Consider the following 14,890-nt stretch of genomic DNA (forward strand, 5'->3'; position numbering starts at 1 on the left):
GAGCAAAAATATTATACCTGAAAAATGGGCTTGGGTAAAAAAATTAGACTTGTTTAAAATATGGGTCAGGCTCAATGATAAGTACTAAAAGTAACATGTTTTAACATCATTCTTTTTAAATGGTTATTTGATGATAATTATGAATTTTATGCTTATAATCCTTTAAATTCATATTTTTATGCTTAATAGAACATTTGGTAGTGAAAATTGGAAAATCAAAGCAAGCTACAGGAGTTGCACAGGCTGACCTATTCCACACGGTCGTGTGACTCACATGGGATACCACACACGGTCATGTAGTAAGCCGTGTCGATTTCGTGAATTTGCACCCTAAACGGCGGGAAATTATTCTTTTAGGTTTTTGGGGCATTCTAATAATGTATATATGACAAAAATAAGAAGATAAGAGTGAGCCGTCATAGAATACTCAAGAAAACAACTCGAAAAACACTATTGAAGCTCATTCTGAAGCAAATTTCTGTTAAAGTTGAAGACTCTCTTTTGATTTTTTAGGAGATTATAATGAGCTTTTTTATTTCTTTCAGTTATACTACATCTTGGATGTTTCAGAGAAGGAATAGACCCTGTTTAAGAGTAGATATTATGTAATTGGGTGGAGTTGCATGCAATCTTAGAAAAAGGATAACATAAATCTACAATATTAGAGTCAAATCTAATAAGAGAATCTATAGCACGAGTTAATGCGATAATAGAGATTTTAATTGGAAAGAAATTTCAATTAATTAGCCTAGAGTTAGTTGCTCTTACTCTCGAAAAAGATATTAGCATAATTTACGGATTTCTAGGAATCAAGTTACCAAGTAAAGAAATTGCGTAATTTAAATTAATAGTCACAGATGAAATCTAGGAATTCTTTCCTGGGTATTGTTTCGCTTCTTGGTTGTTAATCGATTATTATCGTGTTTTGTTCTTTGTCATGTTCGTTAGTTAATTAATTTAGTTAATTTTAATTTTTAACCAATCACTCGAATTATTCAATTAAATAATAAAAAGACGACAATTAATAGTACTTTTAATCTTCGTGAGAATGATATATTTGCTCACTGTAGCTATATTATTAATTGATAGGCACACTTACCTTAGTCAAATTTTTAGTTAGTTTCGCGAAGCATCACTCAAGCTTAAACATTCAAGGCCCGAGCTTGGCTGGGCCCAACCCATTTTAAGTTTATAATACTTTATATTATGTTATTTTTATATATTATGTAATTTAGATTACATTAAAAAAATAAACTCATACTAAATATATAATACTACTCTTATGTAAACATTAAAAAAATGTTAAGATGACTATATAAAAAATTCAATAAATAAAAAAATGTATAAAACTATTAAATATTAAAATAAAACAATATAAATATTTTTTAAAAAATAAAAATAATATGAACAAGCTTAAAATGGGCTTGGGTTAGTCTTTTGCAAATATGGACAGGTTAGGGCAAAATTTTAGGTACAAATTTTGGATCGAACTGAACTTGAGCAAATATAAAATATGTTAATATCATGTTTAGACCCGATCAGAACCTGACCCAATGCATGAATATTTCTAAGGGCCTGTTCTTCTGTGCTTAAAAAAAGCTCTTCTGGCTCCAAAAGCACTTTTGGAGGAAAAACTGTGCAGAACAAGCTGCTTTTGGCTGGAATTTTTGGCTTTTCAGAGGTGTTTTTAAAAAGAACCTCTGAAAAGGAGAAGCTAAAATTTTTTAGCTTTTCCTCTCCCAAAAGCACTTTTATTGCTTAATTACTTTTTCACCCCTCCAATAACATAGTACTTTTCCTTTTTTTTCTTGGTGCTTAATTACAAATGTGTTAAAATCATTAATTAAAAATAAAAAAAAATATTTTTAAAATACTAATTATAAATATTTAATGGTTATATTTAAATATTTAAAATATAGTTTATATATTCTAATTAAATTTTATAAGTAATTAATATTTATTACTTAAAAATATTTAAAATTTATATTTTATATATTAAAATATTAACAACAAGTTATAATAATTTTTTTATATTCTTACTAAAATATAATAATATTAACTAATTTAAATTTTATTTAAATACATATTTGTTACTTGATAATAACATGTCTAAAATGGACATTTTATTTCTCAAAAGTAATTTTTGACGGTAATGCTAAACATTTAAATTTTAAAAAAAACTTTTCAAAAACACTTTTTCACGTCACTTTTCAAAAACACTTTTAAGAAATATTGCCAAAATAGCCCTAACTATGACTAACTCCTTAATATCTATCTATACCTCCACATATTAAAAGTGTCCCTTAAGTTCTGAGAAGATGACACCGTTCATGGGCAAAATTGTCATTTCGGTGATTTCTTTGTTAAGAAGTTCATGGATACTCTACAGGTTAAAAGATGACAGTTTCAAAATAGAGAAATTTAATAGTATAGTAAATATTTTCTTCTTTCTGAACCTCATTACACCCTCCGCTACCACTCCGGCCGCGTGTCAAAATATTCAAAAATACCCTCATTATACCTCTCTGAACCTCCTAATAACATGCACCATAGTAGATTCTAGAAAATCTTAATGATAAAGTACAGATTTAGGTTTCAAACAGAGATTTTCTATTACTATTCTGATGTTTTTAACGACTTTTGTGTCCTTGCGTGTCTAATTATTATTATTATTTTTTTGGGCCGTATCCTGATGTGTTCGGTACGTGTTCCAAAGTGTCAACACCGGTACGAGGAACTTTCCGGCGAGTCGGTGGCTTTAAATACAGCAAAGGAGGTATGTTAAGGGCAAAAGGATTAAGCTGATATTTCATAACAGAATTTTCTGATATGATTTTATATTTATTAACTCATTTGTTTTTGCTTGGGTTTCTTTTGAATGTTAAGCTACATTCATATTGCTTCAAGTTTTGAAATCTTGATGATGATGAAAAGAAGAAAAATGACTTATGAGGTTAATATTTTCAATTTTATATTATGAAATTTGAATTATGAATTATTATTATTATTATCATTTCAAAATTATATATATAAACGAATTATTTTTTTGGTAACATATAAAAGAATTATTTGATACACGATATATATATATGGGGTTATAACCTGACATCTTTCTGGAACCTTTAAGAAATTCCTTTGAACACCACCAAATTAATCTCATCTTTCTCTTCGTCTACCACAACGAAACCCCGATCATGTCAATTGTTGGATCGCAGCTTCAAATTCCTGTAACGTTTCGATTTCTTCCCACCAAAGAAGAAATCCTTTGTGATTACCTTAAACCAGTCATCAAGGGCGATCTCATACCTTCTGGTGTGATGATGGCCTGCGATATTTATGGTGTAAATCGCGAACCTTAGAATATTTTCGACCAAGATTCGGCACTCTTTCTGGGTTATCACGAAGTTGAAGAAAAAGATTAAATCAAGAATCGAAAGAACCGCCGGAGATGGATGTTGGCTCGGACCATAAATCAAGATATATACTTCACGTACACCAGCAAGAAATCAAATGGTCAATGGATTATGCATGAGTTCTCTTTGAAAGACCAAGAAGCTGCTGGTTTGAGTGATTTCGTTGTATGTGAGATTAAGAATAAGGATGCTGCTGTTATGAGCCTGGATTACGAAGAAATCAAGAAGAACAAGAAACGTGAGTCGATGGAGGTGCCGTCGGATTCAACAAATGATTTTGCTATCGTGCCCGTGGGGAATTATATGGCTCCAGAAGCACTGTCACCACCCTTCACTGCATGTTTAAACCAACAACCAAACCCTTGGACGTTGGCAAGTGTTGGTGGCAATGTTGGAGTGCCTGATTATAATTCTCACCATCTGGTACCTGCCTAACCCTTGCTATATATCCAACTAGACCTATTTTAAAAGTTGGTAATGTTTTATATTATATAATTTATAACATATAAAATTTAAATCTATAGCACAATACAATTAGGGGTGAGTATTCGATTGAGTCGAGTTGAATCGAGTCAAAAAATTTAGAGTTAGTCGAGTTGACGAATCCTATTTTAGCAACCGAATTCAATTTGAATTTTTTTCGAATCGGATTGAATCAAGTAAAAAATTTTCGAGTCAAGCCGAGTCAAGTTAACGAATCTTATTATTTATACTCAATGTTGCGTTTACATGAATCGATTATTTAATTAGTAAACAAGTATAAAATTATTTAACTATATAAACAATATAATGGCTTTGCCTTTTAACTTAATGAGTAAACATTTATCAAAACAACGTAGTTTTGCCTTTTAATTTAATGGTTTTGACTTTTAACTTTAGAAAAGGTAAACATTTATCAAAATGGCTCAATTTTAGCTTTTCTTATTCGGATTTTTGCATAACTCGAATTGTTTAATTCATATTTGAGGTAAGCCAAAAACTTAATTTTTTATTCGAGTTGATCCAAATAACTTGATTAACTCAAATAACTCAAACTATTTAATTTAAAATTTAAAAATTTTATCGAATTTTTCGAATCGAATTAGATTTTGCTCACCCTATATACAATACTACTATAATGTACACATTAAAAACTAAGATAATTATATATAAAATTATATTATAATGAATAATAAATATAATTATTAATTATTAAATTAAATAAATATAAATATATTTTTTAATTGTAGCCTGTAGAGTGCTAAGGTAAAAAGGTTCCGTTGAATTTCGCACGTGCTCTTCTCAGCTTCTCCACGTCACACAGTTGCACGTAGTTTTCACATGCTTTCAAGGTAACACTAACAAACAAAAGAAAACCCCTTTCTCAGATTCTAGGGTTTTAGGATTTGATTTGGGTTCTCTAATATTTCAACCATCATCCTTTCTTCTTTTTTCCTGTTTTTGGATTTTGGGGTGCAGAATTTTTTTGGAAAAATGAGCACTGCTACTTTCAATTCAATTTGTTTCAATCAAGGTTATTTGCGGAAGGTACGTTTGTTTAAAGCTTTCTGTTTGTTTCCCTAGAAAATGTTGGGGGAAAACACACACACGCACAAAATCGAAGTTCGTTAGTTTCAAGATATCTTCTTTTTTTCTTTTTCTTTTACCCCAAAATCTAACTTCGGGTGTTCAAAATTTTAGGGAGCAGTGAAGATTTCAAAAGTGAAGAATAGAGGCCAAAGAGTAAAGTTTTATGTAGGAGAAGCCTCAGTATTATCGACAAAATGCATGCAATCTTCAGAAAAGAACAAAAAGGAAGTCCGCATTGGTCTCCTTGGTGCTAGTGGTTATACTGGAGCTGAGGTTTGAGTTTATATACAATGTGTTGTTTAGTTGTATGTTAATTGTTAAGTGTTACAATTAAGTTGATTCTAGCTAAGTTAGTTGTATGTTAATTCTATTTTATTTTCTCACAGATTGTTCGGCTCCTAGCTAACCATCCATACTTTGGTATTACATTGATGACTGCCGATAGAAAAGCTGGCCAATCTATGGGTTCAGTGTTTCCTCATTTGATAACACAAGTAAGCAAACACTCTTTCTTTGTTCCGAAACTAAAAATTCGAGTTTGGGGCATGAATGAAATTTACTACCATATAATAATTGATTGTAAATGCTGAAGTATGTCATTGTTGTGTTTTCTTTAGGGTAATTGTTGAGTGCATTGGTTTTTCGCAGGATCTGCCAACCATGGTTTCTGTTAAGGATGCAGACTTTTCCAGTGTGGATGCTGTGTTCTGTTGTTTGCCTCATGGAACTACACAGGTGCTTTGCAATTTCATTGCCTGACAGCTTTTCTTCTTTGCAATTAATGTAGTAGGTTCATTCTTATCAATTATCATGACAAAGTTTGTTTATTTTGATATCTTTTAGGAAATCATCAAAGGCCTCCCTTGCCATTTGAAGATTGTTGATCTATCTGCAGTATGCTTTTTCAATTAACTTATGTTTCTGTTCTTCTAAAGATCTGTTTACATGTCTGGTGCAAAGTTTGCTGATTATGTAATGTTAATGAAATGATTTTCAGGACTTTCGGGTAAGAGATATCGCTGAGTATGAGGAATGGTATGGTCAACCACATAGCGCTTCAGAATTGCAGGTTCTTCCTTTTATCGTTATATATAAATATGAGATAAATTCTTTACTTATTACAGTTTACAGAAGTTACTGCACCTAATCCTTATATGTCACTGCAAGTTCCATTTGAAAGCATTCTCTTTAACCCCTGAGATTTCCTATAGTTACTCTTTTTGCAATTTTTCCTTTTTGGATGGTTTCCTTGTTTCTTTTCTAGGAAGGGGTGCCAAATGGTATGGTCTTTTCCATTTCCATCCTTGAAAGTTTCTTCCGTTTCGCTTTTTCCTATGTTGTTCTTTATGTTAACTAGTTAGCTCTCTCCATAATCCAGAAAGAAGCTGTATATGGCTTGACAGAGATTTCAAGAGAGGATGTAAAAAATGCACGCCTAGTTGCTAATCCTGGTTGTTATCCAACATCAATTCAGCTTCCGCTTGTTCCCTTGATAAAGGTTAATGTCCTTGTATTGTGTTTTAAATTGTTTCATGTCACAGTTTATTGACTTGAGGAGACAATGTTTTCGTTCTTCAATGATGTAGATGCTATATCAATGTTGCTTTTAATATCTCTAACATATTGAAAATCTTGTTGCATGATTGCTGTAGTGCCAATGCTATACCATTTGAATCTATCCTTATCAACTTGCAGTGTTTTACTTTTTTGCCTTTGACTTGCAGGCTAAACTCATTGAACACAGAAATATCATTATTGACTCAAAATCTGGTGTCAGTGGAGCTGGTTGGCTTTCTTCATTGGCTTCTACATGCACATTTTATAAGCTTTTTCTCTATCTTGCCGCATTTCTTTATTTTTTTCTGATCTAGGTTACTTTTTCAGGACGTGGAGCCAAAGAAGCAAATTTATACTCTGAAATAGCTGAAGGCATATATTCTTATGGTGTTACAAAACATCGACATGGTATGTGGACTCAAATGCATTCTTGACTTTGGGGTGTTCATAGTTGTCTCTGTCTTGTAATAACGTAAACAGATCCTGGCCTCTCTGAAATTGTTGTACTTAGTTTTGTTCTATTCTTTATACCCAATTTAGAACTGTTAATTCTACTTAATTATTTTATGTAACTATGATAGCTTTGGTAGTGGATTGTTTAATTTTAATGCAACTATTGAGGCCTAAAGTTTATAATGTTGTTATCCTCTTCAATGAAACCTGAGGCTGTGATATTTGTTCTGTTTTGCACTGCAGTTCCCGAAATTGAACAAGGACTCTCTGATGCTGCTCAGTCAAAAATAAATGTTAGTTTCACACCGCACCTAATGCCAATGGTGAGATGTCTATGCATACCTGTGTTAATAATCAGTGTGTTCCTTTTCCTTTCGAAAGAACTGAGAAGGTGGGACTCTCTTTTCCTTAATTGTCATACCAGATCCGTGGAATGCAATCAACAATATACGTCGAACTGTCTCAAGGAGTTACAATTGAGGATTTATACCAGCAACTAAGAAAAAGTTACGAGGTACATCTTATCTAGCATGATTGGTTTTATACTTTGTGCATCTCATCTTATTTGAGGGTTCTCAAAGGCTGTAGTTTGCATGTGCCTAAATACTTGTTTTACTTTTTCTTTTTCTTTATTTTTCTCAGGATGAAGAATTTGTAAAACTGTTAGACAAGGGAGTTGTTCCACGTACTCATAATGTTCGTGGTTCCAACTATTGTTTTATGAATGTCTTTCCTGATCGAATACCTGGAAGAGCAATAATCATATCAGTTGTATGTATTAAACGCACGATATTTCAATGTGCTCTCCTCTCATTGTTTTCTGAGCTATTAAAAACTCTGTTCTGCAGATCGATAATCTTGTGAAGGGAGCTTCGGGTCAAGCACTACAAAATCTTAATATAATGCTTGGTTATCCAGAAAATACAGGGCTTCTCTACCAGCCCTTGTTTCCATGACGCACTCTTCCTTTATCTTCTTCACCCTTCTAAAGTAAGTTCATTGCTTCAGTGTCCATATATACATGTATATATTGTGACCATGTGACTATGCTAGAAAACTATATATACATATACATATATGTTGCGACTATGGTAGAGCTTTGGGCATCAACTTCATAGTTATTGCAGGTGGTAGAGAACTGGAACTGGAATTGCTAATTTTGAGAAGGCCTCCAATATGGTTAGAAAGTGACCAGCCAATATTTTGTTGAGAAATGGGTAGAGTTAGATGCCTTTGTTGTGTTATGTATGGAAGGCCCTATTTACCATCTTTTTCTTATCTCAAATGGGAATCAATAATTATGTTTGAAATAATTTTTTTTTAAAAAAAAAACTTGATTTGCCAAAGCTTAAGATAATTTAATAATAATTTGTACTATCCCTTACGGCATTTACATGTGGGAACCATCAAAATACCATGTCCTCAAGATCACAAGGATTTTGGAATTTTGTGCATTTTTTTTTCTATGGTAGAAATGGAATGTGGCAGACCATTGAATTTGAAATGATGGCAAGACTGTCGGAGAGAAAATTTTAATGCCTGCCTGCAATTTTTACTTTTATATTTTCTTTTGGATGTACAGAAAATGAAATTTAATAATAATAAAATTCTTTTAGTTCAAGTGGTATGGGAGTTTAATGTTCTTTAAATACAAATTTGGGTTAAAATTTTATGGTAAAAAATGAACAGTGGAGAGTTCTTAAATAAATTAAATAAAAGGACTCAAATTAATTTGAGTGTACCGAAAAATGTTTATTTTTTATTTAAAGTTTAAAATAAATTATGGGTAGTTATTTAAAAACTTTTAGATTTTAAAAATAAATAAATAAATAATAGAATAAGCAACAAAAAAAAAATTAAGGAAAAGAAAAGAATCTAGTTTTGAAGCATGGGACCCATGGAATGGGGTGAGAATGGTCCAAATGTTTAAAGCACCGCCGTTCAAATGCGGCGAACCGATTCTTTTACCCACGTTTTGTACACGACACTCCGATATATATATGGACTTCTTGTTTGGGAAATTATTACATCAAGGGATCAATCATTTCAGGTTAAATTCTTTGTTTGATCCCTTTATTATGTTCTATTTTGGATTTAGTTCTCACATCTTATTTTTTCATAATTTAATTCTTTTATAATATTATTAGTTTGTTCAAATAATTAACACCATTAATTATTTTAGCTAAAATAGTTATGTGGATTTTTTAATAAAAACACTTAATATATCAAATTGACATTAATTTTTGGTGTCAGAATAAGTGATTTTAATAAAAAAGTTCAGATCAACATTTTAATTGAAATAGTTAATATTTGGGTTAAACTAATGGTACTATAAAACTAAAGGAATTACATTATGAACAATTAAAGTACAAAAACTAGAACCCATGTGTTGGCTTGATGGTCAAGGTGTTCATCGCTCCAAGTGTGGCCTAAATTCGAGTCGTACTAGCCTTGTTACTATTAGGGTTTTGTCCTCTTCTTGTAATTTACCAAAAAAAAAGTATACAAACTAAATCGCAAATTTAAGTATAATCAAGAGACTAACACAATAGCTTGACCATAAATTCAAACAAGTCTCATACTTTTTTTAAGGAAAAAAGTTATGAATGTGAAACTTTTTTTCCTAGCTATCATGAAAAGCTATGAGTAATTACTATGATGATCTCTTGCACGCTTATTTCAATGGAGTTGTTTTAATTATAATTATATCAATTTTTAATTAAAATTAATTATTGTAAGTATTAAATTAAATAATTGACTAATTAATAAAAATAAATTTTCCAGAAAACTCATGTAATTACTGAAACTCGAATATAAGATTCCAACTTCATCCATTGGACACACTTCATCAATGACTAAAACAATAAATAGTTAAGGAATTATAAATAATGACTACTATATTTTAAATTTTATCAAAATACAAGGACTAACAACAAAATTTGACCATATATACACCATTAATGATTTGGGAATTTACTATTGAAGATAGGATTGAAATTAGTCAAGTCATGAAAAGCCAATCTAATGTAGGTAAGATAAAGTATCTTTTTGATCTTCTTGAAAAGCATATTATAAGATTTTTGGTTGAAAAAATGAAATTGGGCCACACAAATGAAAAAACCCAATGTTAGGAAGACAAAATATTCTAAATAAATTAAATATAAAATGTCTGTAATTTTTTAAGAGGAACAATTGTACCACTCAACCACTCCTTTAAAGTAGACAAAGACACCAAGACCCTGATTTCACTAAAACAACCTTAAAAAATGGTATATATATATATATATATATATGTTGTTTTTCACGTTACAGTATCTAATCTCACAAGCACCGTTATTTTTACATTAACTCTGAGAAAATGTGAGGTTCTAACATTTAGATTTATATCAATTTTTTTTATTTTTTAAATTAGAGATCAAAATTTTAAAATGTTTTAATTTAATTTTTAATTTTTTTTGTAACGTATCAATTATATGTTTTTGTTTATCTAATCGTAAGCTTGATTATTAAATGCTAATTTGAATCTAACATGGAATGTATTTCAAAAATGTGGATCAAATGTTAAAACAAGTTTAAACCTATCGCATGAACACCTTAAATATCACTTGTTAAAATTTGTTTTTAACACGTTTGATCTAGACTTGATCATGGGTCGAGTCGATGCAGAATTTTAAGCCTGCTTTCTAGGCTCAGTCTTGACTCGACTAAAAAATGGGCTTAAAATTTTACTTAAGCCTAATCCATATTAAAAGTGTTAAACCCAAGCCTAACTCGGCCCAACCATAATATTTTTTTAGATTTTTTATATAAAAATAAATTTTAAAAAATACATCAAATACACTAAAAATATTAAAATTAATGTTTCCTAATAAATTGAAAATACAAAAAAAATATAGGCATGTGACTCGAGCAAAAAATATATGTCTAAGGCTTGGTTTGTTTAAAAAACATGTTTTTATTTTTTGTCCAAACCCTTTCACTTTTCGGATGAGCCTTTAGGCTGCGTGAGTGACCTAACTCATTATTTGGTCTAATTTGATCTAGTGTTGTCTATTGACGAGTATTTATTGAGGACAAAAGGGCTAAAATAAAAGTGAAAATTTTGGTCCATGCACTTAATATGCTTCATGCTAAATCCAAGCTAGTATTTAACAATTAAGCTAACCGATAGTTTGAGGATTGGACTAGAACAGTTGAAAGTTTAAGACGTAATGTAAAATTGAGGTGAAAAAGGTAGGGATGTGGAATAGGGCTAATAATAGATGGTGTAAGGATGGGGACAAAAAGATACCCTGACGAAGAGAAGTCACAAAAACGCCATGAAAGTATGAAACAATGGGACTTGTCATCACGTGAAAGATGCTTTTTGATAAGGAATTTAAGTGTGTCTTGTTCGAAAAACCCTGTTAAATAAGGTATCTTTTTGTTCTTTGGATTCAATTGTTCTTTTTTTTTTCCCAGTTGAGAGGATGTTAATTGATGGTGAAAGAAGCAGAAATGATGGGCTCTCATTCACTGAATCTTGTGGAAATTTTTACAAAAAAACACAACGTCAACATCACCATTACTACAAGCAATAACTTTATCATTTTTTAAATCCGTGGTGGTAATAGTGGTCATGGATGAAATAGATATTTATATCATAAAATATGAAAAAAATTACGTAATTTTCTCTTGTTTGTGTTTCTTTTAGATGGATGTTTATTTTTAATGTAATGTGTTTAATATTTTATCTTAACGTCACCGTTGTTTTTATATTAATTATAAATAAATATACCGTACATTTTAAATTTGAAATCAAGTAGAATGAGTTGGAGATAAAAGGAAAAGATAATAGAAGAAAAGCACCGTCGCTGCTTAAAAAGCCAAGTCAAATATATTCCTTTTTCACGAATATAATATGGAAGTGTTGGGACTAAATTTTCAGACATACAGCTTTACAGATACCATTTTTCTTTCCCTTGGATACTTCGTTCAAATAGAGTATCCTAATAATAAATCTAGCATATGTGATCCTCTTTCTCTCTCTTATTCTTCTTACAAATATTAACATAATAATAAAAGGTTAAACTGTGTAATAAGTCCTTGCCCTCTCCATAAATTTAGAATTTAGTCCCGTTATTTAATATTTTTTTTTCTAATTTCAAAATTTAAGTCTAATTATTCTATTTTGTTAAATTCAAGTTCATTACGATGTTATTTTTTTATTTTTTTATTTATTTCAAACGTTACACCAATAAATTTAACAGTATTAAAAGTTAGATTTAAATTTCGAAATCTGAAAAAATAACTTGACTAAAATGTGGAAGACAAAACAAACTTTCTTAAAATTAGGTTATTACACATATGAAAAAAAATATTAAAAAAATATGTTTATTAAAAGTTTATGTAAGAACTAAATAAAATTTAGGTTTAAATGGTAAAGTCAGAAGGTTTGGAATCATTATATTTTATCATGTATAGAATTTTATTAATTTTATATAAAAATATTTTAAAAGGACAATATAATTTATTCTGTGTAAATAATAATTTTTTAATTATTTCTCGAATGAGTTGATATTTACTCATATATTGAAACATAATTAATTATATAAAAAATTAAATAAAATTTTAAAAATAAATATATTTAATTATTACTTGAATAAAAATCTAATCAAATTTAATAAAACCCTCAAAATTTCAATAGAAATTTCTTTATCTTTTCATTTTTTTTTCAACTATAATCTAAATTTTATTTTCTATAATTTGGCACTATTTAAAAAAAATAAAATTCCAAGAGTTAATTATGAAATTTTGCTTATACAATTTAAACATGCACCATGACTTCCACTCACCCTACATAAAATTAAGGGTTTTTTTATTAAATAAAATATTAAAATAATTCAAAACATTGGATTTTTCCCTTCAAAGTTGCAATTAATTTAGGAGAAATTTTTATTTTTTTCTCATTCAATGGTTTTATAGTGAGAATAATTTTAATAAAATTTATTAATTATTTTAACTCGTATGGAACAATAATTAAAGATATAGATTTAAATCGTTCTTAATATTATATATAAAAGACTAAAATTAATTAATTAATTATTAAAATAATTTTCGAAAATAAAGGTGATAAAATTAAAAGAAGACAATATTGGTAACATAAAAAACCAAGACATAAATAGATTCTTTGGTTACAACAACTTACAAGCATCCGACAGAACGAATGATTATATATTTTCACTGTTTCGAGATATAATAATTGAAAAAAATACAAAAAAAAATTATATAAACTTTATTTAATTACTATATATTTGAAATATGGGTGCAAGAAAAAAATTGATTTGAAAGATTAAAAAAAAATTAAAAATTTTTAAATAAAAATTATTTGAGAAAAGAACATAGATATTTATTTAATAATTATTTCGGTTTTAATTTTCACTATTACAGACATTCTTTATAACAATATTTTATTATAACGGACAAGTTAGTTGTAATTTAGTTTTATCGTTACTTTTTATTTATAGTAATAATAGTCATAAAGTATGAAGTACAATTTTTACTAAATTAATTCTTTATAATAATATTTTGTCTTAAATTTTAGTAAAATTAATTTGATAGTCATGTAATAAAAGGATCTGATACTATAATAAACCTAAAATTAGCAAAAGAATTTTAACAGTAGTCATAATTTGACTTGAATTTTGAAAATTTCAAAAAGTAAGGGATTAAATTTTAAATATACGAAAAGTAGAATTAAAACATATTTTTATATTTTGTAAATGGATAATTGTTACTAAAGAATAAATACTTTAATAATTTTAAGTTTATAACTTTAATCAACTTTAATATAATATTTTAAATTAAATCAAAATGACAGTTGTTGAAAATTAGCTTTAAAAAAAGTCAAAATTAAAAACCAATGAAATCCATCCAATCTCCAAATTAATAATCATAAAAATTTAACATTACTTTATCTTTTGACTTAACACAAGGCAAAGGTTATATATATATATATATGATTATATATGTTATTTTTTATATAGTATTTAAAATTACTTATAATATCTTTTCAATTCATAAATAAGAACTAATTGAGCTAAGATTTAATCGGCATAAAAGAACTACATCTTTATATTCGTTATAAATATAAATATATATATATATAAAAGGATCCAACAAAATCATAAACATAGGAGAATAATTAAATGTAATTAACTAATAATTAAAACAATAAATAAATAAAGAGATTCTTAATTCTAAGGAAGAGAATGGAATCTAAAAGGCTGTAAAAGCTTGTCCTTTTAGGTAGAGAAATTTTTTTTTAAAAAAAGGACTAAAAGTAGCATCTTGCTTGGCTTGGGTTGATGCAATGTTTATTCTCAACTCAAACTCATATCTAAGACAATATCGACATTTGGGTCCCAATCATCTCTAAGATTCCTTATCTCTAGGTTTCCCAACACACCCCTTTTTCTTTTTTTAATTTAATGTTGTACTTTTCTTCAAAGGGAAGTGTTTAAACACCCTCCAATCATGGTGAATACATCAATCTTTGTGTATTTAAACTCTTTTATTTAATAAAAATATATTTTAGAAATGAAAAATTATACCAAAAAAGATGTTGAAAATCGGAACTTGACCAATTGTACTAGAAATTAATATTTATGTAACAAGTCATGGATGCCTTACTAACCCTAGGATTTAAAAGAAAAAAGGATTAGATTCTCATTCAAACATCTCTTTTTGAAGCAATCATAATCCTAGTTGAATTTGTTTATATATTATAGATTACAACAATTTCTTCTTTTCATATTGGTGGGGAAAAAGTTATTTATTCCAAAAAGCATAAGGTATTATATCTACTAAATTAAAATGTGACATGGTTACATCTTATATTATAATATAAAAAATATATA

At 28.7% G+C, this 14,890-nt stretch overlaps 1 protein-coding gene across 1 annotated transcript; it reads left to right on the forward strand.

Annotated features, from left to right (window-relative positions):
• Nucleotides 1-4,760: 4,760 nt before the first annotated feature.
• Nucleotides 4,761-8,613, forward strand: LOC107894692 (probable N-acetyl-gamma-glutamyl-phosphate reductase, chloroplastic). Its single transcript, XM_041084553.1, has 14 exons — nucleotides 4,761-4,940; nucleotides 5,094-5,255; nucleotides 5,369-5,476; nucleotides 5,631-5,717; nucleotides 5,826-5,876; nucleotides 5,980-6,051; nucleotides 6,361-6,480; nucleotides 6,707-6,767; nucleotides 6,867-6,947; nucleotides 7,236-7,315; nucleotides 7,417-7,506; nucleotides 7,635-7,763; nucleotides 7,841-7,982; nucleotides 8,120-8,613. The coding sequence occupies exons 1-13, from the start codon at nucleotides 4,887-4,889 to the stop codon at nucleotides 7,946-7,948; spliced, it is 1,203 nt and encodes a 400-aa protein (XP_040940487.1). The 5' UTR covers nucleotides 4,761-4,886; the 3' UTR covers nucleotides 7,949-7,982; nucleotides 8,120-8,613.
• Nucleotides 8,614-14,890: the final 6,277 nt, after the last annotated feature.

The sequence above is a fragment of the Gossypium hirsutum genome, chromosome A13 (genome assembly GCF_007990345.1).
Source record: "Gossypium hirsutum isolate 1008001.06 chromosome A13, Gossypium_hirsutum_v2.1, whole genome shotgun sequence".
NCBI lineage: Eukaryota > Viridiplantae > Streptophyta > Magnoliopsida > Malvales > Malvaceae > Gossypium > Gossypium hirsutum.

Coding starts and splice junctions, on each gene's coding strand:
- LOC107894692 (XM_041084553.1), top strand. CDS start 4,887: ATGAGCACTGCTACTTTCAATTCAATTTGTTTCAATCAAGGTTATTTG. Junction 6,481..6,706: donor CGCTTGTTCCCTTGATAAAG/GTTAATGTCCTT, acceptor TTTGACTTGCAG/GCTAAACTCATTGAACACAG. Junction 7,316..7,416: donor CACCGCACCTAATGCCAATG/GTGAGATGTCTA, acceptor TTGTCATACCAG/ATCCGTGGAATGCAATCAAC.